At 35.9% G+C, this 24812-nt stretch overlaps 1 protein-coding gene across 7 annotated transcripts; it reads left to right on the top strand.

Moving 5' to 3' along the window:
* The first annotated feature begins 3 nt into the window (after positions 1–3).
* PNPLA4 (patatin like domain 4, phospholipase and triacylglycerol lipase) lies at positions 4–21307 on the top strand. 7 transcript variants are annotated; one of them, XM_079308205.1, is made up of 9 exons: positions 20–245; positions 1117–1425; positions 2117–2243; positions 7722–7906; positions 11675–11769; positions 11939–12074; positions 15358–15423; positions 19154–19306; positions 21159–21307. In XM_079308205.1, exons 2-9 carry the CDS (start codon positions 1267–1269, stop codon positions 21288–21290), a joined length of 1053 nt encoding a protein of 350 aa, XP_079164331.1. In that variant the 5' UTR covers positions 20–245; positions 1117–1266; the 3' UTR covers positions 21291–21307. The 7 variants fall into 7 exon arrangements, with proteins under 7 accessions (XP_079164334.1, XP_079164331.1, XP_079164333.1 ...); XM_079308207.1 differs by having other exon boundaries at positions 29–245; positions 7755–7906; XM_079308206.1 differs by having other exon boundaries at positions 29–245; positions 7755–7906; positions 21141–21307.
* Positions 21308–24812: the final 3505 nt, after the last annotated feature.

Raw genomic sequence — 24812 nt, 5'->3', positions numbered from 1 at the left:
CCCAGCGCACCGGGCCCGCGCTGCGCAGGCGCGGGGGCCGGGGCGGGCAGGAGCCGCCGGCCATTCCCGGTCCCGGCCGCGCTCCGGGGCCGCTGCCGGCGGTGCCGCTGCCGGGGAGCGGGGCCGAGGCGGGCACCGTGCCCGGCGGAGGCCGCGTTAGCCCCGCGGGAGCCTGCGGGCGATCGGGACGGGGTTGGGGTGACTGACCTCGGGGCCGTGTCCCGCGTGGGAACCGCCCGCTTGCTGTGAGTGTCCAAGGTTAGAAATGGCTGCGCTTTGGGGCTGTCCGCCCCGCCATTGTCACTTCATGCTTAGTGTTTGCTGGTTTTAAAGGACTTGTCTCGCCGTTTCGTCTGTTTTGCTGGTTTGTTTTGGTTGTTTGCTGAAAGTGGAGATAGGAAAAATGCGGTTGCACCGCAGGCCTGATCTCAGACACGCGATGAAACAGATCACCTTTACTCACTTACTTGGTTGGGATTAAGTTGGAAATTGGCGGAGTTCCGCCGAGACCCCGCGGGCACAGGGTCACAGTGGGGCTGTTTGCAGTGCTCGCCAGGCGGGAACCTGCTTGTCGTGCGCAATTCCCTTCGTTCTTTCTAATGGTCCGGGTGTAAGCCAGGCTTACGCTGGGGGTGTGAGTAACCCCGTGCTTTGGTAGTACCTGAGGGGATGGCGAGCTTGCCTTGCTCCAGCCAGCAGGCCGGGTGTCTCTTACCGGGATCTTGACAGCGGCACGTTGTTTTAGTGAACACATTTGAAGTTTCAGGATCACTGCATCCACAATTTTCAGCTGAGGTATAAGGAGCAGTGTATTCACGTTGTTAATCTTAAGCGACAGCTTATTCGTTTGGGGTTCTCCGTTATTAGCAGTCTTAGTTCTCCCTGTCTGTGAAATGAAAAAATGACTTTAACAAAAACGTCTTCGTTGTCAAGTGAATTCTTCATTGTCAAGTGAATCAGCTGTTAATGCCTCTTTGTATCAGGTTGGATGGGTGTGAGGAGGGCAATGTTACAATATCAGGGCCGTGATGTGAACCTTTCAACTACTTTTTTTTTTTTTTTTTTTTTTTTTTTTTTTTTTTTTTTTTTTTTTTTTTTTTAATGTCTTTTAAACAGGTTATGCTTAAAAGAAAGTTTCTGCCGTGTGCTTTTATGGTGCCCGAGCTCACCTATTGATGTTTCCTTTGTAACTTCCTGGTAAAACAGCTTCTGTGAGTATCAGTTTGGTTACCACATCATCTGGATCCAGAGATCACTTTTACTAAAATGTGGACTGCCAGAAAAGTTTGCAGTGCTCAAATACTGTTGCTCCAGATGAAAGAAGGCCGATTGTGTAGTTGCATGTTTCCCAAAACTCAGCAGTTCTGCATTGGAATTCCAAACTATTGCACTGTAGGAGTGCCACATAACAGAGTTGAATTCCAGGTAAGTATTTTTGTGATTCTCTAAAGATACAAGTGATCTGCATAAATACAGTGATAAAATAATTTTAGACTTTAGAGAGCTAAGCTTTTGATTTTGCAGCATTAATTATGTATTGAAGATGCCTTCAGTTTATCAAGATAAAGGGGCAGGCAGCAATAATTGCTGGAATACCAATGTTTCAGAGTGAATTTTTGAGTCTGATAGGTCTAAGTTGGGGAGAAATGTTAATTTTCTTCAAACTGTATGTCAGACAGTAGTGCAGGATAACTGACAGACTGTCTGATTAGTTAGAGTGACAGTCAGGAAGTGAAGAATGGGACCAGAATTCTCTGAAAAATGACTTACAGGTGCAGTGTTGTGCAACAGAGAGTAGGGAGGAAATGGATGGATAAGGGAGGATAAAAGGAGTAGAGTTTGGTTCTAAAAAAATCTGTCGATATAAATAAAAGTATGGTAAAAACCACAAAATAAAGTTCATTTTGGACACTAGCATATCCAATGGCAGCGTTTTTCAATATCTAGTTAAATTCATCTTTAAAATGTAAATTGCTGCAGGCATAAGTTATGGAACATTGAGGTTTGAACTTATTTCTGGGTAGCTAGTCTAGATGACTTAAAAATTGTTTTCCAATAATGTCATATTGCTGTTGTTTTCTTTTTAGTGCTGATATATCTGACCCTCTGATTGTAGGTCTCCAAGGTAAATGATAAACAGTCAGTAATTGATAGAAAAATGTCTACTAGTGCAGAGGAAGCCAAAATATCTGTTGGAAAAAGTCCCAGTGGAGTACGTGATGGAAGACAACATTTGTTACAAGGTATTGAACTTTTTGCCACCCTCTTCTGGAGCAGTCAGCCTTCCCTGCCCTCTGTTGTCATCTTAAGGGTCAAGGTCTAGAATCTTAATTTGAAGGTTTTGTATCATGCAGTGTGTTTCCTTTTTTGATTTTAAGGGGATTGTACTCAGATATTAGAGTTTGCAAAGACTCATGGTTTCATTAAGATTCATAATGGCTGGTTAGATTATGTACTAATTATTTTTTTCCTTCAACTTCATCAAGCTCTTATATTCACTGAAGGTTGTGAGTTGTTATGCTAGTGCTCTTTTTTCCAGATAGAAATGTGTGAAAACAAACATTTCTGTGTCAGGGGTGATTTTTGATTCAGGTAAATTAGTAGTTACCTTTATGACCTTTTATTTTAGCAATGCTGATGTGCTAAATAGTTTTCTCTGTGATTTTTTTTGCTTGTTTAGTCACTCTTTGCTAATAACTTATCCTCAGATGTGCTGTTATACATCATACATTTAGCTCCTGTGCTTCAGGGTGCTTGGTCATTTGCATTCTATGTATATTCAGATTTTGTTTGTAAAGATGTTTGTACTCAGTTGCTTTGGGCATTTTCAGCTTCTGTTTACAAGTGGGATGACAGGGAGGTAGTTATGACAGGTTAAGACACTGGGATGGTACAATGTTGATGCAATTACATTGCTCAGGAAACAGCTCTATGAGAAACTGTTATGCTATTTCATGTGCATGACAATCAGGAAGACAGTACCTGTCCTCAGAAGGCTGTATCATAATTTTTCTGTACAGCCTTGTCTCCTTTTGTGCATTCTCTTGAAGGTTTGCATTACAAAATGGATTAGATACTGCTGAGTAAACAGAAATGCCCCCACCCTCCAGTAGATTTTTAATTACCAGTGGGTTGTTTTTTTTCCTGCAGATGTGGTAATCTTTTAAAGGGAACTCTTAGATTTGTATTTGTTCCTGAATGCTCCTGCATTATCTGCAAAATAATGAAACTGAACAACCCCAGTGTTCTTTTTGTACATATGTTTTCTTATGCTTCTGTTTTTTGATCTTATAGACACCACAAGCATTTCTATCCCTTTGACCAGTTGAAATCTTTCTATTTTGAATTTTGTACATCATGTAAGATGACATTTTTTGAAAAACAGTGGCAGAAGTGTTTGTTCTGTCCTTTTCATATCATGTCTCTACATAATGTGCACTGTCCAGCTGAAATGTACTTGTGCATCTTCGAGGTTAATTTAAACATTTTTTTAAGACATGACAACTTTGTGTTAATAGGTGTTAATATCTTTAATAGTCGCAATTTATGTTAAACTCTCTAAGAATGTTTGTTTTGAAGTCTTGTGAAACAGGTGTTTCATACTATTTCTAAGATAGCAAGATTTCTGCTCTGGGAACTGAAGGAAGTGTTTTGTGTCCACATGTGACTATGCCCTATTTCTGTTACTCTGTAAGAAATTGTTGGGGAATAGTCATAATGTATACTTAATTAAAATTCTCTCTTTGGAGTTTTTATAATCATACTATACTTCTTTTCTCAAAAAGGCAGCTTTCTACCAGATCATCAAAGCAAAAAACATTTTTAAATCATACTTTGTCTGAAATACACCATTATATCTTGCAAATCGAGTGATGCCATAACATATTTGCAAGAATTCTTTTAAAAGGGTCCTGTTTGCTGTTATTTGCCTCTCCGATTTTACAAGACATTCATCTTTTCCTGTATCTTTTCTTCTTAATAGGAGATTAGTTTACAAGGCGAAACTACTTTGCTTAACTGCATCTCTGAAGCAGTAGTTCCGTATAGAACCATGATTCTTTTTTATCTGTTTCATCTTTGTCATCTGCATCCTTTGTAGGTGAAGTGCTTTTTTGCAGATTTATTGAGGAGGCCTCAGTCCCACCTACTTTCCTGCAGATGGATGCATAGTACTAATTGAAGATACTAACATTTTGTTTCTTCTGTGATGTTGAGTATTTGCAATATTCTTCTGATTTTAATATTCTGAACAAATGAAAGAAAACCTGATTGGTTCACCCAGCAAGACAAATGCTAGGTATCACTTAGCAGCTAAACATTACAAGATTTTCAAGTTCACAACCAAGAAAAGCCCTGAGTAACCAAATTCGGTCTGATAGCTGACCCTGTTTTAAGCATAAGAAGCTTGGACAAGAAGTCATTTGAATGATTCTATGATTCAGTGATTTTTCCTTCCTATTATTTACCCACTCAGAGGGTTGATAGATGTAGGTGCATACCCCATTTCTCAGTCATGCAGCTGGATGTAACCAGTGGATCTGTCATTTGAGAATGAGTGTAGTCTGCCAAATAACACGTGTCCTGAGGAATTTTAATTTTTTTTTCTGTATGTGACAAATACTTAATGTATGCTTAGGAATTGTTCCTAATTAATAGAAATGTAGTGCTTGGGTAACACAGCTGTGCTGTTGCTACCCTTAATTTGAGGTTGTCTTGTGGAATCTGTAAAACACTGTTGTACTGCATGCCGTAGAAATCCAATGGGTAAGTATTTCTGTTCACTAAAAGTAAAAAAAAAAACCAACTTATTTTTTAAATTGTATTAATTTAATGTTTTTGGATTTGAAATTAGTCTATTCTTCACAGAGAGTGAGACTAGCAGCATTCTTGAAGAGTATTCCTTGACTTGAAATCTTAGTGCTGTTTTATTTTTCTTGTGTGTTCTTCTCTCACTGAATCCTTCTGTCAGTCAAGCAACTGATGTGAATATTCATTCAATAATCTCTCTTTCTGTCCCCTGGGTAGGGAAATGAAGGAGGCAGAAAAGTGTGATGTGTAAGTATTAGGAAATTAATTCACATGAAAGAGTGAATGCCATGTATCCAGATACTTGAAAGAGAATAGTGGTTACTCCCAGTAGCTGATAGTTAGATGGGACTAAAGTTTAGATGGGACTAAGAAACTACAATTTCCTTATAAAGGTGTGCAAGAGGAGATATGGATATCTGACTTTAGATACATAGGTTCATTAGTTTTTGATCTGAGATTCAAATAGCTTCCTCAATTCACATAGCCTCATTTTCTGTTTTTGCTTTGGAGAAACTGTACCAGCCATTGATTTATACAATGAAGTATGATTTTTCATTCATAACTGTAGGGACTTTATTTAAAAAAAAAAAAAGTCTTTTAAGCTAAAGTTTTTTACTGTAACCATGCTTTAGATACTCTGTGGTTCTCATATTTTTTTTTTTTTTTAAAATTTGTGAACATTTAATTATTTTACCAGCAGAGAGGGATACATTTTTGGAGTATGAGCCTCATAGAAGGTTTAAATGTGTGTATACATGTATATAAGCATTCATATACTTATTTTGATATATATAAGCTTATTGTCTTACACTTGTGTTTCTTGGTTACATTTCATAATTTTTGGATTTGGGAACTTGTACTTTGCATACTTTTTGACCAATCAGCTATATAGACATAATTTTTACTTCATATAGTGCTTCATATTGACAATGTCTTGATCTTGAGATCTGTTTTGCACTGAAATGGGAATTGATTCATCCATTCCTGTGTAAGAGTGCAGTTGTTTTAACCAGCTTCATCTTTTTGTCAAAGTACCCTGTGATGCAAATGCATCTTTGCTCCTAATTTGTAGAAGTTATGGACATGACTGCAGCAGCTGGTTAATCTCCCAAGAGTTTAACAAGCCTGAAATGAAGCACGTCGTGACATCATACTTCAAAGACTTAGGTTTTTTTTCACTCTGTTTAAAAAAATAAAAAATCAAAGTAGAGTTATGTGTGTTGTTTTCCAGTAACATCTTGAGTCAGTATTTTTGCCTTCTGTTCAGTACGCTGGCTTTTCTTTAAATTAAAAGACCCTTTTTTTCAAAAGTAATACATCAATTTATCACTTGCTTCATTCAAAATGCCTTTCAGTCCTGTTGTCACAGCAAGAGCCAACCTTAGTATTTTCCATGAGTAAAAATGTGTTAGATATGTTCCAGGTATTTCTGCCTACAAGTGGATATGGAAGCATTTCCAGCACAATTGATAAACTGTGTTTTAGCAGACTGACTGGTGCACCAAATATTCCCTGACACTATGAGATGCTCACTCTCTCAGTAAAACAGCAAATCTGGTCAGATCATTAGGCCTGATTTTAATTATGCTGTGGGAAAGCAGTTGGGTTTAGCATGTTTTCTTATCTAATGGTTTTGAAAGCTATTTCTTATCCTCATCTTTCCTGCCCTTCCCATTTCAGAGATAAAGAGGTATCTTTAACAAAAATGTGGTGTTTTATGTGTTTGCTTCTCTTCATCAGGATTGATATAACAGTTTCTGTCCTTTATTCCATTAATATTGAGATGTGCCCAAGTACAGTAGGGGGTTATTTTTAATTTGATACTAAGATAATGTGTACAATGTCTTATAGCTGTAAAATACAATCTGTGGGATACCTTCCTTTCATGATGTAGTTATTTGCAGAAACAGAAGAGCTAATAAATTGTACAACATTCAATTTTGTTTATTTAATTAACTACCCCTAATAATCTGAAGTTATGCTTGCCATTTGTGGGGGTTTTTTAATGAATTTTAAATTTTTACCCTAGACATCTTTGGATGTATATCTTCCTACATTTAGTGCTTTGTATTTTACTTTGGTGGGTTTTTTTTACTCCTTCTTATTTTAATAGTAGCAGCAATATGTTTTTGTTTTTCTTTTATAAGCTAGTAATTACTTTAAAATTTTGTCTATTAATAATTCTAGTAAGCAAATTAGTTCCCTTCTTAGAGAATTATAATGGATTGAAGGCTCTGCTTGTGTAAGAGGGAACATGATCATAGATTCATGGAATGCCCTGGGCTGTGAGGCACCTTAAGCATCATCTCATTCCAACCCCCCAGCTCTGGGCAGGGACACTTCCTCTAGGGCAGGTTGCTCAGAGCTGCATCCAGCCTGGCCTTGAGCACTGCCAGAGAAGGGGTATCCACAGCACCTCTGGGCAACCTATTCCAGTGCCTCACCACCCTCTCAATAAAATTTTTTTTTCCAAGTATTCAGTCTTAACTTTATCTCAGTTTGAATCCATTTTCCCAGTCCTATCCATGATGAGACGGTAACCAGCAATTTATAGTCAATTTGATTTTTTGATAAAGGTGGCTAACAATGTTTGTTTTTCAATGGTATACTTTCATCACTTTTGTGTAGCTAGTCTTTGACAAATGAGATGAAAATATGTAGTTACATTGTATATAAAAGTATATATTTTTGATTAATTTAAAAATTATTTGTACTAAGGATTATTTAGAATTATTTTCAGATTTGGAGATACTAAATTAACTGCTGATTATTTAATATATTTAATAATCAAAAGCTTTTACTGTTCTCAAATAGCTTGCCGTTTTTTTATATAATTAGAGTGTGTTATGCAAAAAGAATGAATGTATTTTGCAAGACAATTTTTTTCTGACCGTGACACGCTGTTTCCACAGCCCAAATGAAACCCATCAACCTGTCCTTTGCAGCTTGTGGCTTTCTGGGCATTTACCACTTGGGGGCAGCAGCTGCTTTTCACAGGCATGGTAAGAAGTTACTGAGAGATGTGAAAGCTTTTGCTGGAGCTTCTGCAGGATCTCTGGCTGCCGCTGTCTTGTTAGCAGTGCCAGAAAATATAGAGGTAAATTAATAAACTCGTAGGTATAGGCCATGATAATTTTCATAGGATTTTTTTTTATATAATCATCTTCCATTAGGTTTATTAAAACGTTTTGTGTCTTGTTTTTTTCTTGTTACTTGCTAGGAACAGGACTCTTGCATCGTGTTTTCATTAACCACATCTGTGACTCATGAGCAAAAATGTTAATGATAAAAATATTCATAGGAACCTTTTATTTTAAGCTGTGTAAAGACAAATCTTGTGTTTGAATCTTGATTTGTAGGCAACAGCTACACTTTAATATACTAAAACATATATTTAGTTAATGATGGTAGTGAAGTGAATCATTATTCTGTTGGCTAGAGATAGGCTTTGTTAAGCAAGTGCATAGCCCTACCCTTTTAACCTTTTCTGAAAGGAGATGAATATGGTAGATGGAGTGTGCCTTCATAAACAGCTCCCATCTGCTCAGATCTTTTTCCTGCTGCCTGTGCTCCAGTGAACAGTGTTAAAGGCTTTGCATCTCCTTTAGACTCAGTGCAGCCTGTGCTGTGAGAGCACCCAGTAGGATTAACCCTCCCAGCATTCTGTTCTGACACATGTCTGGGTTGTTTCATCTCCATAGATGCCACTCCTTTCTCACCTAGGATATGGTGTCATCCAGAGGCACCAAGGTTATATTCAGTGATTACAATGTTACAGGTACTGTGGAGGTCATAAGGTTTGGTTTTTTTGGTGTCTGTTTGCTTGGTTTTCCTCCACAGGTTGAGGCTGCTTTGCCATCCTGAACGGTCTTTAGAGACTTTGCCTTAATAAATGTGGAGGACCAGGCATTGCCAAAATGTTAGTATTTCTTTAATATTTTTAATTATTGTGGGAAAATAGGCTGTTTGATTTCTGGTTTAAAGTAACACATTTAATTCTAAGTGAGCATTTGATAACTTTCTCTAAGCCTTGCTTATTTCACTTCATTTGATTCAGATAATAGTCCCAGCCAAACCCCACTTTGCCACTGATATTTGTTTGTTGGTTGTTTCTGCTGGGATGTGAACTCAGCTTGCAGCATTAACTATACTTTTATTGCTTTCAGCAGTAGGTTTTTCCCTGGCTAATTTCCCCCACCCCACTCCCCTGCAAGCATTCTTTATATGACTTGGTATTAGGCAAGTTCTGCTCTGTTGTGGAGAGAGCCTCATTGTATTCTGTGCAGGCATTACTCCCTCCTGTCACCTCTGACTGGTAGTTCAGTTTCAAGTTTGCCTGGTATAATGTGTACCTTTGACTTTAATTTCCTCTGTGGTGAGCATGGCAGCCCTTTGTTAGCCCAAGGAAATTTTTCTGCTTATTGCAGACCCTGAGTATGAGCCCTTGTTCTCAGCCTGGTCCAACTTACAAAGATCTTTCCAAGTAAAAATATTAAAACAGTTTTTTTGTTTTTGTTTGTGGAAACTGAGTCTATATTATATGGAGTCTGGTGTATTTTTCCTTGAAAATTTGTCATGGTATTGTAAACTAAAGAAAGCTTCGTGAACTTTTCTAGTCCTTTTATTTTTTGTGTACTCTTTAGTTATTCTGTTATACTGTTTAAATGGAAAATTGAGAATTCTTTTGTCAGTGGGAATAATTCTAATTCTCACAGAATTTAAGTAAAGACAGCATTCTGTACTGAAAATATATCAGGATAAGTATTATCTCTACTACCTTTCTGGCTTGAAATATTTTGTATGCACAAATGTAGCTCCTAATCAGTTAATTCTTTTTTTATTTCTTGTCCTTCCCCCGCCCCCCCTCCAGAGATGGCAATGTTAGATAAGCCATAATTAGGACTTTCTGCATCTCCTAGTCTCAAAGCTATAATGCAACATGGTCCTTATCTTGGAGAGAATGTAAAGTTGAAAATTTATTGTTTTGACTGTTACTGTTCTAAGATAGTTTTCAAATGTTTTTCTGTCATATATTGGGTTTTTGTCACTGTTTGTAAAGGTGTGGGTCTTGAGAATTCTAAGTAGGCTTATATAGTTATGGATAAATAACTATTTCAAAATTACCTTGGTCATATTTGATATCAAGTTTGCTTAATACAAACAGTTAAAATTTCTAAGCATGCTTCAGTCATTATTTAAAATGTAGATGTATTGTTTAAAGCTTATAGCTCTCATATTCTAAAACTATTCCTAGCTGTAAGAAGTCCCTTTTGAGAGCAGAAATTGAGAGTCTAGATACAGTTCTTTCTTAGCACTTGTAATATGGAAAGTAGTTTTCTGTCATTTCCCTAGTTTGGTACTCTTAGCTCCCCATAACTTTATGTAAGCATCTCAGATACAGAGACAGTAGTTCTGGCATGCTTCTATGTAGGGTTTTGTGGAATTCTGTGTTTATAGAGAGGAGTGTCTGAATGTGCCTTACACGTTTTAATTGGCTTTGAGCTGGCAATGGCATATATCTCATGGGGTAAGGGTGCAAATCTAACCAATATGAGGCTAACTAGCCTGAAACAAATAGTTTTTTTAAGAGGTATGAACCTCTCAGTGAACTTCTTGCTGCGTTTATTCAAAGGCCATATAAAGGAAGTGGATGCAAGAACTACATTTCTGCCTTTCACTTGGGTGAGTGCTTTGTCACACAAGTGATGTGAGGAAGTTTAAGTCCTTTAGTTAGCTGGCTCTGATCTCATGATAATCCTCACCCCACCTCCTTTTACTTTCCATGGATTCTGTATCCTCCTCCTCAATGGGATACATTTATGTCTTTTTTTTTTTTTTTTCCTCCTTTCCTTAGTCACTCAATCATATATTCTATTACTGGCAATATGTTTCTTCTTTATGCATGGACCTAACAATCCAGGCAACCCAAACTATCTTTAATTCATGTGGTTATATAGGTGAATGTGAGAGAATTTATAAAGTACCAGTAGAAGGTTGCATAAGATTGAATTCAGTTTTTTTACAAAGTCCCTAAAATCATTAGAAAAACCTGCATGAAAGGATAAAAAAAGGATTACAAATATTGAATAGTGAGTCTTAAGCACTCAGGATCATAATTCATTGTTCCAGCATGTTATGGCTGAAAAATAAATTATACCAATTCCTTTACTGTCCCTTTGGAGTTCTTATGACTTATACTTCAAGCTATTTTTCTGCAGCCATTAATGCTGGGCATTTTAGCTTGTGTAAAGTGTTCTCTGTGCAGGAATCTGTTGCCTGTTTTTCTGCAGTGTATTTTCTTCCTGTGTCACCCATTATAGTTTTCCAGTCATTAAATATTTCATAGTATTTTATTAATTAAATATGTGTGTCTGCTAGTAGCTTGTTCTTTGCTTTAATGAGAAGAAATTGTTGTAATTATTTTTTTTATTGCTTATAAGCATCTTAAGGTACTTGTGTTTGATTTAAGTACTGAAGTAGACCTGAAAATACAAGGTGGCTTTAGACTTTGAACTAAATGATTGTTCATGTAATGGCATGAACTAGGAACTGATTATTTAGCAGTGATAGTATATAGAAAAATAGCCTTTAACTTACTTTGTTTGTTGAAGTGGTATGCTCAAAGTTTATATATTTTTTGTTTTTATTAGGGATTTTGTTTTTCCTTACAAATTAAGCCTTAGAAAAGGATCAACATTTTGTTATACATGTCTTGTTACAAACCAAGCACATATGGCAAAATCCTTCAGTTTGATCTAATAACTCTTTTATTAAAGCTTTAGCCTCTAGTGTATTTTAGGTACTGCAGTTGAAAATGCTTCCCATCACTTAAACATCCTAAATGGTTAATGCTTTTCATTTCCAGAAATGTAAGCACTTTGCCTGTGGATTTGCAGAGGAAGTCAGAAGATTGAACTTTGGTGCTGTAACGCCTGGTTATGATTTTATGAAAACACTTAGGTACCTATCTTAATTTTTCTGTAAGATTATTTTTGTGTTGAAAAGCTCTCCAAATGCATATTTGCAAGGGTGCATATTTCTTCTGTGCTGTGGAGTGCTCACCCCTAATGCTTTTGAAAGGTTTTTAAATAATAGTGGTGAGTAATGCTGAGCATTTTCTTTCCTCTAGGGAGGGCATAGAGTCTATTCTTCCTTCCGATGTTCATGAGATAGCTGAGAACCGGCTCTATGTGTCAGTCACTAACTCAAAGAGTGGGGAAAATCACTTGGTTTCAAATTTTTCCTCCAGGGAGGACCTCATTAAGGTAATCATGTTAAATGTGGAAGTTGTAAATAAAAATGCTGGAGTTTCTTCAAGGCTTAAGAGTATATTACTAATTCTACCGTAAAAACACTGGTTTATTCAGGTTACCACTTCTACTCCTAGTGGTTCTGCAACCATAATATAAACCGTGTTTAAAGCAGAGTTTGATCCTATAGCTTCACAAATTTTGCTAAAATTCATTTGGTATTTGTGTGTTTCCTTCGTTGGTTATTCAAGTTCTATGTTGTAGGTGTTTGTACAACTGTTTCTAAAAAGTGTTTCTAAAAGTAACAGGTAACTAATTGTTGCTGTATATGAGAACACAGTAGAATGTTTGCATCTCTTCACTGATACCATTATGTTTCATCACAAAGGAGAGTAAAATAAGTTTTTTTTAAAAAGGAACAATTTTTACAGGTACTTGTGGTTAATAGTTATAATGTAGTGCTAAGTACTGTATATAAGCTGCATTTTAACTGTAAAGTTATATCTTTCACTGCCCTTCTTTTCATCTGAATGCCACATTTTATATTTGGATCAGGATTGCATGCATAAACTGATACGAGATGGTTGGAGCAATTCAGATACATGTGAAACAGATGTTCTTTCTAGTAATTGATTGTATCTTAGTGGAAGATATAATCAGATATAGCAGAATAAAGGAGGAAATAGAATAAGAAAGAATTCCTTTTTTCTCTATCTTTCTGGATGCTTAGAGCAAATAAGAGATTCTTTATAGTTACCACTTTTTTTACAATGGCATTTGTTAACAAAACCTCAAAATGTGCTTTGGGAGTTTACCTTTAAAGTGTATTTTTAAAAATTTTGACCCTAATGTATTCTACATGAACAGTCCTCAAAATTTACAGGACTTTGTTATGCAAATATAATTATGTGAAAAGTTTATCTCAAATTATGCACTGTTTGTAGTATGCAATGGTAGCAAGCATGGAGATTTTTATTCTTTGTGGTTTTGCAGTGAAATCTTCTAAACTGAAGACAGTTAGGAGCATCAGGATGACCTTGGAAATGTGTAAATTTTACTAGTATTTCAATAGTTTTTTCATTGATTTAACCATTTCTGTTCTATTATTATATTCTCTATGGTAGCAGTAGGGTGAGTTGGAATAATAGTAATAAAATTGCATATAACTGCTCATTGAAATACATTCATATTATCTTCCAGTCCAGCTCTAATACGTGTTTTTGTGCATGCCTTCAGCTCTGCCTGTATCATGGTTGCAGCTGTCTGAATGCTGGTGGCTGCCACGGGAACAGGGAGAGTAGAGCTTGTTAGGTTACTTTATTGTATCATAGCTAGGCATGACCTACATCCAAGGCATGGAAGAGGTACTGCTGTGCAGATTGTTTTAGAAACAGCAAAACATCTGCACCCCTTCCAGAAATCATTCAACTTCAAATGATTTGATTTCAATGCTTAATAAACAAGCCTTATGGTTCCAAAGGTTTTCATAATGGCTAAACTGAATGCGTGTTGCTAGAATGTTAAGCTTTTATCTTTTTGACTATTCTCTGTGGACTTGGAAAGGCCTGTTTAATAATTTATTAATTTAATAATCTCCCACTTTTGAACTAGTCTTTCCATATGTGAAGGCAATCATCATGTATCAGCATTCCTAGGCTTGCAGTTCTTAAACTGGAGGAGAAAGGGAAGAGAGGCACAATTTGTGTGTTTGTGAGGGAACAAGGCACAGAACACTGGTATATTTAGTTTGGGAAGGTAAGGCAGTGCCTAGAAGTCTACACTGGTCTGTTAGTGGTAGGAAAAACTGGAAGTGTTTGTTCTTCAAACTTGTCCTCCCTCTTTTCACTCTGGAGATCTCAGTGACTTTATAAGAACAACTGCTTTCTTCAGTCCTCTTGAAAAGAGCTCAAACTTTGCAGGATTCAGCTGGTTTTGACTCCATTCACTAAATCTTTTTTCTGCATTTCTGTTAGTTTAAAAGGGCCAAAGTCAATGAGATGCAGTTGAGGAAAAGAGGAGAACAGGTGCTGGACTGGGGAAGAAGCTGATGTTGGGAACTTGGCAATCTTGTCTAAGGCTTTTGTGAGCAAAAGGCTTTTCTGGTAGAAAAATAACTGCAGTTTCACATTAGAAAACTGAGAGAGACTTTTTCTGAGCTCAGACAAAGGTCTACACCACTAGGAAGAGAAATAGGCAGGAAAACAGTTCTCAAAGTGGAAGTTGAAAACTTCATATATCTTAATTAAAACTTCTTAGGGAAGCAGAGAGGCTTAATACTGAAATAGGCTTAATTTTGTAAAAGTAAATGTAAGTCCAGCCAAAAAAGCTCAGACATTTTCTTCCATCATCTCTATGGATTGTGTTTTTTTTCTGCCCCTGTTCATCTTTCATGGTGTATGCACCAGTGTATGCACCAGTTTGTGACCTGCTTCTGTTCCCCAGATCCATGCCACCACATACACATGTGCATATTCACCCTGTTTAGCTGTATGAAAAATTCTGACATGATGGACTTTGTCCACGAATTTACCTCTTCTCCTGGAAATGCTGTATACTGATTGATTTTATATATATATATATACAAAAATATGTGTGGATGCATATCTATGGAGATACCCACACTGTCTCATAGGTATTGCTATGAATGGATAGAAAGGTATATGTGTGTGCATAGCTGTACATGATGGAAAAGGTATCTTGGTCTAAAAAATCTGAAATAAAAATTGAGAACAGCTATCAACAGCAATGAAGCTTTACACTAGAGGAAATAGTAGTTGCTGAATACTTGAATGAATAAATACAAACATGGGTAAAGGTATACATATGTGAATTTCCAGCATGTTCATGGTGTTTTTGAAACTTTGAAAATCTGATTTATTAGAAAAGTAAACGCTATATTGATAACAGAATGACTTGGTCAGCTTTTTCTTTGACAATATACGATATACAAAATACAATATATATGCTTTTTCTTCATTATATGTATATTTAATTTCTTGAAAACCATGGATTTATTTCACATTGTGCAGAACTCAGTTCATACTCTTGAATCACATTAATAATTGAGTCAATTTTGTTTTGAGAATTGTCACTGTCAAGTCATAAAAAAACCAAACCCTATAGAATAATTTTGATCACATTTTGACATACCACAATAATAAGACATTTTGAGATGACAATGTATTTATGTAAAACTATAATGACTGGTAAATATGTATAAAATATGTATTGGTTCTAAATTACTTTGTTGCCATTTTAAATTTTTTTTCCTCTTTTCTTTCTGTTTTCTTCTCTCTAGGTTCTGCTAGCAAGTAGTTTTATCCCAGTGTATGCAGGAATTAAGCCAGTGGAATTTAAAGGACAGGTAATTTTTCATTAGCTATTAACTTTATTTTTATATGTTCTTCATTTATGGTGTAACTATTTAATCTTAAGGGAAAATAACTTCAATACTATATTTAGTATTTCTTATAAGAAAACCTTTTTACAGTTGTCTTTACTCAATCTAGCTCCGACAACTTTTTAGTCTTTCATACATAAATATATTGACACTTCAAGAATAATTTCAAAAGCATGAAAATGGCTATTTCTTCCTATGAGAAATACATTGATACTTCACATCCCTGTTCATACAAATGATGTCTCTAAAACTTTTATGACCCTCACAGCTTCCTCTGCCAAAAAACCCCACAAAACCTTATGTATTTGCTGCTAACTAGGTAATCATTATGTCAGAAAGCTTGTCAGCTTTAGAATTATAGATATAGCAGTATATATCAGCTGAAATATTGGAAGGGTTTAAATCAGTATTGTTGGACTGCTTGAGTTAAATGGAGACTGCTTGCAGCTTCCCAGGGTCTGGAATTTTGTTGATTGAGTCTATATGTCGCTTGTGCAATTTCAAAGGGAATATATGAGTATTTTAGGTTCTTTCTGCCATTAGTTAAAGGGGAAGAAAATGTCATTATTAAATTTCTTGTAGTATTCTTTCAATTAAGAAATTGAAAAGTTGGCTCAGAGGTTTGTCCAAAAGTTACTTAAAACCCATTTTACTGGATGAACAGTTCTATTATGATTTGTATGGGTATTGTAATATTTAATGAAGCCTTTTTAGACATTTTTTTAGTCTTGTAGTATTGTACTGCAGTATTGTACTTTTTTCTAGGGGACAGTTCTCATTCCCGAGTATTTTTTGCATTCAAAAGTTAAATCAATGACAGCTTCATGGAAATAGGTTCTTCTGTTACTTGAAAGCTTCATCATTCCAAAGCTTCTTGCTGCTCTCCTTTAGTGAGATTCAGAAAAGGCAGTTTCTGGGATGAGGTTGCTTTCACTTATTGTTACTTGTTGGAATAATTAGTTCTGCATGTCTGACCTTTTTCAAACTCTACAAAACAGTGCATTTGTGGATTGGGGAGTTTTTTAGAGGGTGCTGCATTCTCTAGTCCAGATGTTGAGATCTGGGTGAGAGCTGTCACTTGCAGTAGCATTTCTGTGGTTTGGAATAGTGAGTAATGAAGATGTGTGGGTGTGTAGCAGGAGCCCCAAAGCACACACTGTATACATGTACATGCTGGACACATGGCATGTACTGTCATGCCTCAGACATGTAAGCACCAACCCAGAAGCTGGATTGGATATGGATTTGGCTCTGCAAAGTCACTTATTATATAGCATCACATTCCAAGTTTCCTGGAAGTTTCATCTGACAGACCAGGTTCTGTCTGTCTGCATTTACCCTAGTTTCAGGAGGTAAATTCCTTAGGCTGTGAGTCCATGGCAGCATGGAATCAAGATGACTTCCTGCAGGCTGCTTGAGTCTACTGGCCTTATCAGTACTTTAGAGCAGTTGATCTGGGTTTTCTCTGGGCTGCATGTGTCACCTGCACACACATCACCAGCTCATGGAGGACTGTTTCTAAAATGTATTTCACTGTGTCACTTGTGCTATGTTACCAGCTACCACTGTGCACATTGGTAAGGAAGTGAGAGTACGGTGCACTTTGCTGAATTAATCAAACATGTTGCTGCCCTGCCCATATACCTACAGAGACTAAACCCTCAATACATTGCACTTCAGTTTTATTTTTAGGAAGAGTATTTTTCGGGAAGCATTTGGCTTCACGGGGCATTAGCTAGTTTACCTGTAAATATGCATGCCTGCAGGCTAGACTCTTGGGATGAGTAAGCTAAATTTCATGTTAATATGGACAGAACATTAGTCTGCTCATAGTATGTTTTCTGATTAACAATTTGAAAAATAATCTGACTAAAGAGGAACTCTAAGATGGCATATGGGAATTTATTGTCTGTTAATGGCCTTGACATGATTGGACTAGTTTATTGTCAGTATTAGGGATTTCAGATATCCTGGAACTAAGCTTCCAGTAACATTAGTGCAAACTTTGTTCCATGTGGAATTATATCTTTCTCTGACTTAGTTTGGTATCCTTTGAGTCTCTGACAAGGTTAATTTTCAAGACAGATAAAGATCTGCATAAGATGGAGTTGGCTGTGTTTGCTGATGAGTCTCTAGTTGGTGTGACTGTAGTTCTCGTGGAATAGCTTTGTAAAAACCATCAGCTGGTGTAAGGTCAAGCCTTAATGTCGTTGTCCGGTTTGGTTTTCATTATATATATATATATATATATATATATATATATATATAGTGATGAAAATTTCAGGGGCTTCTGAAGAACAAATACTGTAACTGGAGTCAATGCTTCCTGTATAGCACTACCTACACTGAGAGCTAGTGTCTTGCCAACAGCCAGTAATTTACTTTTTGTGAGAGGGTTTTGTTGGTTTGGGCTTTTTGGTTTCATTGTTGTTGTTTGTTTTTCAAATTTTTGTAACTAAGTTCTTGTGGTGTTTTCAGGAATTGTGATGTAAAACTGACATTATTTTGCCATTTATGGTGGTCAGAGCATCACTTACATCAGGAAAACAGTCTTTTGCTTGATTGGTGCTGAAGTACAATTTGTTATTTCTTTTTAGTGGTGTGTTAATGTAACTTGAGGATGATATCCTGGAGGTGAAACTCTTAAGAGGCACTTAATCTTGTGAATCTTATTATTCCTTACAGTATTTCAGCTTGTCTGGCTTTATGTGTCTGCAGTACTCTACGACTTACATAGTTAATGGTTGTTTCCTTTGTAATTAATAAAGAAAAAACCCACTTTTTTAGCACAATTAAAATGAGATATAAACACCTACTTTAAGATAAGGTGAATCATGTGTCAGAAGTGTTTACTCTCTCTTGATGATAAAGGAAGTGTAGAATTACTAATTGACTTTAGATATATAAAGTTCAGTGAGATGCATCTGGTCAACAGATCTCCTGTATGATGTCAGTGAATCCATCTAGCCAGTAGACCAATGTTGAATTTTGGGCTATGCCTGTAAGCTCAGAAAGAAATAAGAAGGTATAAATGCATCAACAAGGGATGTCACAGCTGTCCTGTTTATATTGGGATGGAATTTGCCTCCTAAATCTCATTCTTCACTGTACTCAACTTCTGCAGCAGACTTAGGTCTGCTCCCTCTTATGGCATAGTTGTTCAGCTCCGTCCCATCTTTATCCTTCCAGCTACTGCTATGTTGTGTAGTGTATGCAAGAAGAAATGAGGCTCTGGAGGAAAAATCACAGAAGAGGAGAGGAGTCATTTGTGGTTTAGCTTCTGCAGTCAGAGTACCTGCACATACAGATTGTACAGCTCCTGTTGTCAATCAGAATAATATTCTAGAGGAGTATAGGTTATCTGATATGGTTTATGTGTAATATTAACACTCTTGTCTTTCCATGTATGTGTTGAGAGAAATTCCATATGGGGCACTTTATTTTTTAATTAACTAAAAAGTCTTATGAGTAGCTTGATAAATACCTTAGATGGAAATTTGCATGTTATATCAAATGCTCATTGATTCAAATCTGTGTTTTCAGTTCCTTGATATTTGACACCTACTGAAGCTTATGCATTGTATTCTTAGAGGGAAACTTGTAAGTTTTCTTGAGAGTGGAGGAGGCAGGGTCAGCAAGGGTAAAGTATGTACTGTACTGGTGTTACTTTGAGAATATTTTTGTTTTCCCATAGAAATGGGTTGATGGTGGCCTTACCAATGGCCTTCCTATCCTGCCTGTTGGAAGAACTGTGACAATTTCCCCTTTCAGTGGTCGATTAGATATTTGTCCAGAAGATAAAGGGCGTGTGGACCTGTATATTAAATTAGCAAAACAAGATATGATGGTAAGTTGCTTGTTTATTAACTTAAAAACACTGGAAAGTACTTCTGCAGTTATGCTCATATTTAAGAGTCTATTTTGTACTTATATGTCCTCTTATGTAAAGTTTTGGCATTTTTCCGTTTTGTAAACAGAGGTTAAGCCTTTTCTTAAACACAAGGAAAGGTGAATGTAGAAGAAAGAAGAAAGTTTGAAAAGCATTGATCTAGTACAAAATTGAGCAAATTATAACAGGCTGTTCAGTGTAAATAATACTAGGTTTGCTTTACACATCAGGTGTATTTGACTATCCAAGATAATCATAGAAAAAAAAAATAAGTGGAATACCTGAGGAGAGGAGATCTGCAGAACATTTCTTCATACTTACTTAAACCAATTGCTCTAAATGAATTTAAAATAAAAGTTTAAGTAGGACATTTAAAATGGTATATATAGTGACTTGTTACTGCATTGCATAAGAGAACTTGTGAACATTTGTGATTAAAATGCATTTCCAGAAGTTTTGTGAGAAGTAGCAGAAACGTTTCTGTATATTGAAACATGAGACTGATTTTTATTGCTTCCTTTTTATTATTGCCATTTCTGTCTTTGCAGTCTTTGTCTCACAAACTTTAACCACAGTTTTGCTTTTTCAACATGCTGAAAGAAAATATTGAATAGTGATAGTGACCTAGTGGTCAAAAATATTCCATTAGAAAGAAAGATTAACAATAATTAGTAATTAGTTTAAGACTTCCTTTCTACCCAGTTCTTAATGTTTTCTTAATTTTACAGAAATTAATGTTACGTAATGCCTTTCTCAGTTGGATCAGTTTTTGAATCTTTGTTTCACAGAGCGATATTAAGCATGGTAGTTCTTGGTAAAGATAATAAAGTGTGAAATTATTGATTTTCATGTATCTTGATATGCAATTGTGTATTTCTTGGTTGTGTTTTGTATCTAGAGAATGAAAAATGAGATGGTTATTAGTGCAGTGATAAAAAATTAATTGCACAGTTACATTGCTTCTGGTGTCATGTGCAGAATTGTGCAGAATCCCAAGTGACATTTTAAACTATTCAAATTGAAACACCTCTGCTTTTAGCATTGTAAAAATGATTACTAAGAATAATTTCATTTCAGCAATATTGTAATTGCATAAATTGAAGTGTGGTACATCTTATTTACCTATATTGGAATGTAGTAGTTTTCTTTCTCTATATTTCCTAGTGTCAGAATTTGAATAATTGCTTGCTTCAAATAATGAAGATGTTTTTGATGTTGTTTTGCAAATTATTTATGATGATGGCTAAGTACTAATTATATAAAGAAATTATTCAGAACATTATATTTTTAGTCTGTTGTAAACAATTTTATAAAATCTATATTCAAGAATAAAGCTCCATAATCTTTTTACATGATCAGAGTGACCACTTAAGATGCTGAATAGTTTTCACTTTGTTGGTAGTACAACCTACGTTTATACTCATGTTAAACATTGCCTGGGAATGTTTCCAGAAATGTGGTTGTTTGCACTAGTAAGTTGTCAAAATATTTCTTTGCACAAGTTTAACATGTGCCATCTACCAGTCTGCGAGACAGTGTTGGGAGTGTTTCCAAGCTAAAGTGTTTCAGAAGCTCTGGACAGTTTTACAAGCAGGCAGTCTGTCTATGAATTTTACTCTGTGTGTGTGCACTGTTTGTGCCAGTTTGTCCTGGCACTCAGCAGTGGCCCTGGATGTAGTTAATTCCTGATGTAGACACAGCCATGCCAGTCTTTTCATTTTACATTTGATCCGTGAAGCAGATGACAGAACAGTCATGTCTAGATAAGTTGCATTAATAAACTAATTTGCAGCTTCTTACTTTGTTGCAGCTGTCTCTGGCCAACCTGGTAAGACTTAATCAAGCTTTGTTCCCACCAGACAAGGAGAAAATGGAATTGTTGTACCAAAATGGCTTTGATGATGCTGTACGCTTTTTACTGAAAGAAAACTGGTTTGAGTAGATGGCTCATAGAAAATTTGCAAAACATGATAGCTGTCAAAACACAGCTACAGGCATCCTAGAGAATCTCAGGGATTGCTGCCCCAGTTCCTGTTCATGAAAATAAACATCCCAATGGACTTGCATCTGCTGCTGCTGAGGAAGTATCAGTTGCACTCCACAGAACTGTGTAAATATGTCAGAACAGGAGCTGGATGTGCCTGCTGTGGATGTCTTGTTTTGAGGAGGTTCCACTTCAATTCATTTTGCTACAGCTGGGGACTTGAGTGTGAGATTTGTAAAAAGTGTTGTCATAATTACAGAGGTTTGGGAGTCTTTTCCAGTGTTATTTGAGAGGAGAGTTGATGTTGTATCATGAAAAATTACAATCTGTATTATTCATTTAACAGAATTCTGCATATTAATTGGATGCTCGCAGTGTTACTGAACTAAAATACAGCTTGCACTGTTCTAAAGGACTTAAAAATAGTACTAGCCACAAAAAAATAAAACATTTGCACTATTATGTATTTTTTCCACATTAAAAGTTCTTTTTTCAGTGAATGTTTTAAAATTTTAAGTACTACCTGAAATTTTTAGCAGAAATGTGATATAAAAATAACTTGTAAAGAAGGGTGTAAAAACTGTTATATTATGTTTGCTTCCTCTGCCAAAACTGAATAAATATATTTTCTTGAAACTTTTATAAATAGTTTATTTATAAGTGTCTTGGAATGCTGTAATGATCTGATTATCTACTATCAGTCTGCTGGAGAGTATTTGATGACTGTCAGTGAGTAATTAACTCAGATTCACATTTCTTGTTATTCTAATATTCATGTTGTATTGAACTACCTTAAGTTCAAGATTTACAGACTCAATGCCCAAATGCTAAAATCTTCAAGTGTTTATATAAAAACAAAGATTGTTTGGTTTAAAAGTGTGGGGCTTAAGTTGATTTATTAATAAGTTAAAAAAATAGTTAAAATTGTAGAAATTTGAGGTTGAATCAAGCGTGCATGAAACTTTAGAATTCCTAAAAACAACTGAAAAAATCTTTTATAGCTGTTTGAAAACCTCAGCAGGTAACCACCAGGTTTATATTAATGTGTAGATTGATTACATGAGGAATCATGAACAAGGATTTATTTATTGTTTTTGATAATGAAAAAAAAAAAAAAAAGACTGACATGAAGTGCCTTAAATTAATTTTAGAACAGCATTTGTTTCTAAATATGTGGGGTTCTGTGTAAAATGATAGTGATATCCAAGATAGCTTGCATGATTTCCAGATTTAGGATAGCATTTTTACATATAAAACTGAAAGAAGTTACCTTTGTATCAAGTGTTACCCATTTGCATCCTTGTTTGTACAGAGGATAGCTTCCAGCATGATTTTCAGTAGTAATAATGCTATTGAAGAAATTCTCTTCTTGCATTCTCAGATCTTTGTGATCTGTGGTCAAAGTCTCTGATCCAATGGTAATAACTGTCCTGGAATTCTGGTGAAATCTTGAAATAGCTCTTTTTCACTCAGAGAAACTGAGAAATCTAACAAGATCAGAGCCTCTTAGATTTTATTTTCTATTTACAATAGTTGTATTCTTCATGGATTGAATATGATGCTTTTTGAATGGAGGAAGTTCAGGGATTTGTTTTACCACTTCACAAGACCTTCAGTTTATATGGATCTTTCCTAGCTAGGTTGCCTAAGTAATAGCTGGAATGTTCTGTTGGAATATCATAAATCAGATGTGCTGAAAAAGGATCCTTGGCACCTTATTTTTCTCACAAAAACCTAAGATATTAGAGAATCCTCTTTACCAGGTCCTAAATAAGTGGAGTTGAAAATCAGATTGTGATCTCTTTGTCAAAGTCAACCCCAATGAAATAAGTGGATTTTTAATTTCAGGAATACTTCCTAGATATATTCTGTTGCTTCTCTTCTTTTAGATGTGTTTTAGGTATAGTCCTTATGTGGCTGGAGGCAAAACCTACACTCAACAAAATTTTGTCTTCTGATGGATTTACTACACAAACAGGCTGCATAACTATTTAACAATGTTACTAATACCTTAAAAAGCTGAAGGAGATGAAACTTGTAAAAATTCATACCTGGTTTGTACCATGATGTTGGTAAGTGTTGCAGTGAAGATGATTGCAAACAATACTTCAAATAGAAGATTCTGTTTTTGCTGAAACAGTAGTTCTGCTGGCTTTGTTGTCTGGGAAACTATTGTTTTGGTTTGTTTGGTTTTTTGATTCAGATTTCATGAATTCTCTTGAAAATCAGTACAAGCACAGTCAAATCTAGAAGATGAGACAGGCTAAAGTAATATTTTTCTCATGAGAATGAAAATACTTTTTATTACAAAGCAGATGTTCATATCTGTACTGATATTTCTTCAGATTATGCTAAGGATAAGCTAAGGTACTTTTTTGTGTTTATATATTCTGAAGGGTGTTTAAACACATAGGACATACAACTCATAAGCTGCTATTTTATTCTTTCATAATTTTCCATATTTCAGAAATGCAATTATTCTATATTTTCTAAGACCTGTGCTCTCTTAAAAGACTGGATTCTGAACTCTGCTCTGACCTTGAAAACTTTGGTCACCTTGTTGATGTGTAGAGATTTGAAATGAAGATCACTATGAATATATTTACTGTTTAAAAAAAATTGTAATTGGCTGGATGTACTAGGCTAAGCAGTAATTCTCATCATCCAGATGTAGGTGCATCCATGGATATCTGATGACTGGACAGGTGTTTTATTTATTCAAGAGAAGTTTTTCATATCACACCTGTCATTTCTCCTATCTCACTCTTCTCCCTCACTCCTCTTACAAACATCAATTTTGATCCTTTTTTCTATTTTCTTTCCTTACTCTAGGGAAACTAAATGGCATGTGTACTATTATTATATATATTTTTCCTGGGGTCCAGTGAAGTGTTTTCTGTCCAGTTTTTCAGAATACATCTTGAAATCCATAATTACTGTTTAAGTCTAGTTGAGGGTGTGTTAAATAATCCTTAATACCAGATGAAGTAATTGGATGTTACTGTTTCAGTTACTGTTTTCTTTTAGCTTGTCTGCATGTTTCCTATCAGAGAATATATTTAAATGATTTGAAGGTAAACTTGAGTCCTACTAAAATTATCAGGAATTCTCTCTCCAGTCCCTGGAGGGCTGAGACTCCATTGTTCTGATACTGGATCATGGACTTGAGATTCTGTAGTCGTTTTTAACTGAAGATATACTCATGGTCCAGAGGGATCTGGACAGGCTGCAGAATTGGACTGAAGAGTCTCTCAGGTTCATCAAAGAAATTGGCAAGTTCCTGCATCTGCTTTGTCCAGATGTACCCCTAAGGGGTACTGAGGAACAGCAAACAGGCCATGAGCCAGCAATATGCTTTCATGGCAAAGGCACCCAGCAGCCTCCTGCCTGGCATTGGCAGAGCACTGCCAGCAGTTCCAGGATGAGGGTCCTTCCTCTGTCCTCTGAAGATGCTGGGCCAGATCTGGAATGCATTCTCAG

The sequence above is a fragment of the Erithacus rubecula genome, assembly GCF_903797595.1.
Source record: "Erithacus rubecula genome assembly, chromosome: 1".
Taxonomy (NCBI): Eukaryota; Metazoa; Chordata; class Aves; order Passeriformes; family Muscicapidae; genus Erithacus; species Erithacus rubecula.
This window is presented reverse-complemented; position numbering and strand designations above follow the sequence as displayed.

Excerpts from the sequence above, each read along its gene's own strand:
- PNPLA4 (XM_079308203.1), top strand. The coding sequence starts at position 1,267 with ATGTGGACTGCCAGAAAAGTTTGCAGTGCTCAAATACTGTTGCTCCAG. Across the intron at positions 1,426-2,116 it reads ATAACAGAGTTGAATTCCAG|GTCTCCAAGGTAAATGATAA; the intron begins GTAAGTATTTTT and ends CTCTGATTGTAG. Across the intron at positions 7,907-11,674 it reads CAGTGCCAGAAAATATAGAG|AAATGTAAGCACTTTGCCTG; the intron begins GTAAATTAATAA and ends TTTCATTTCCAG.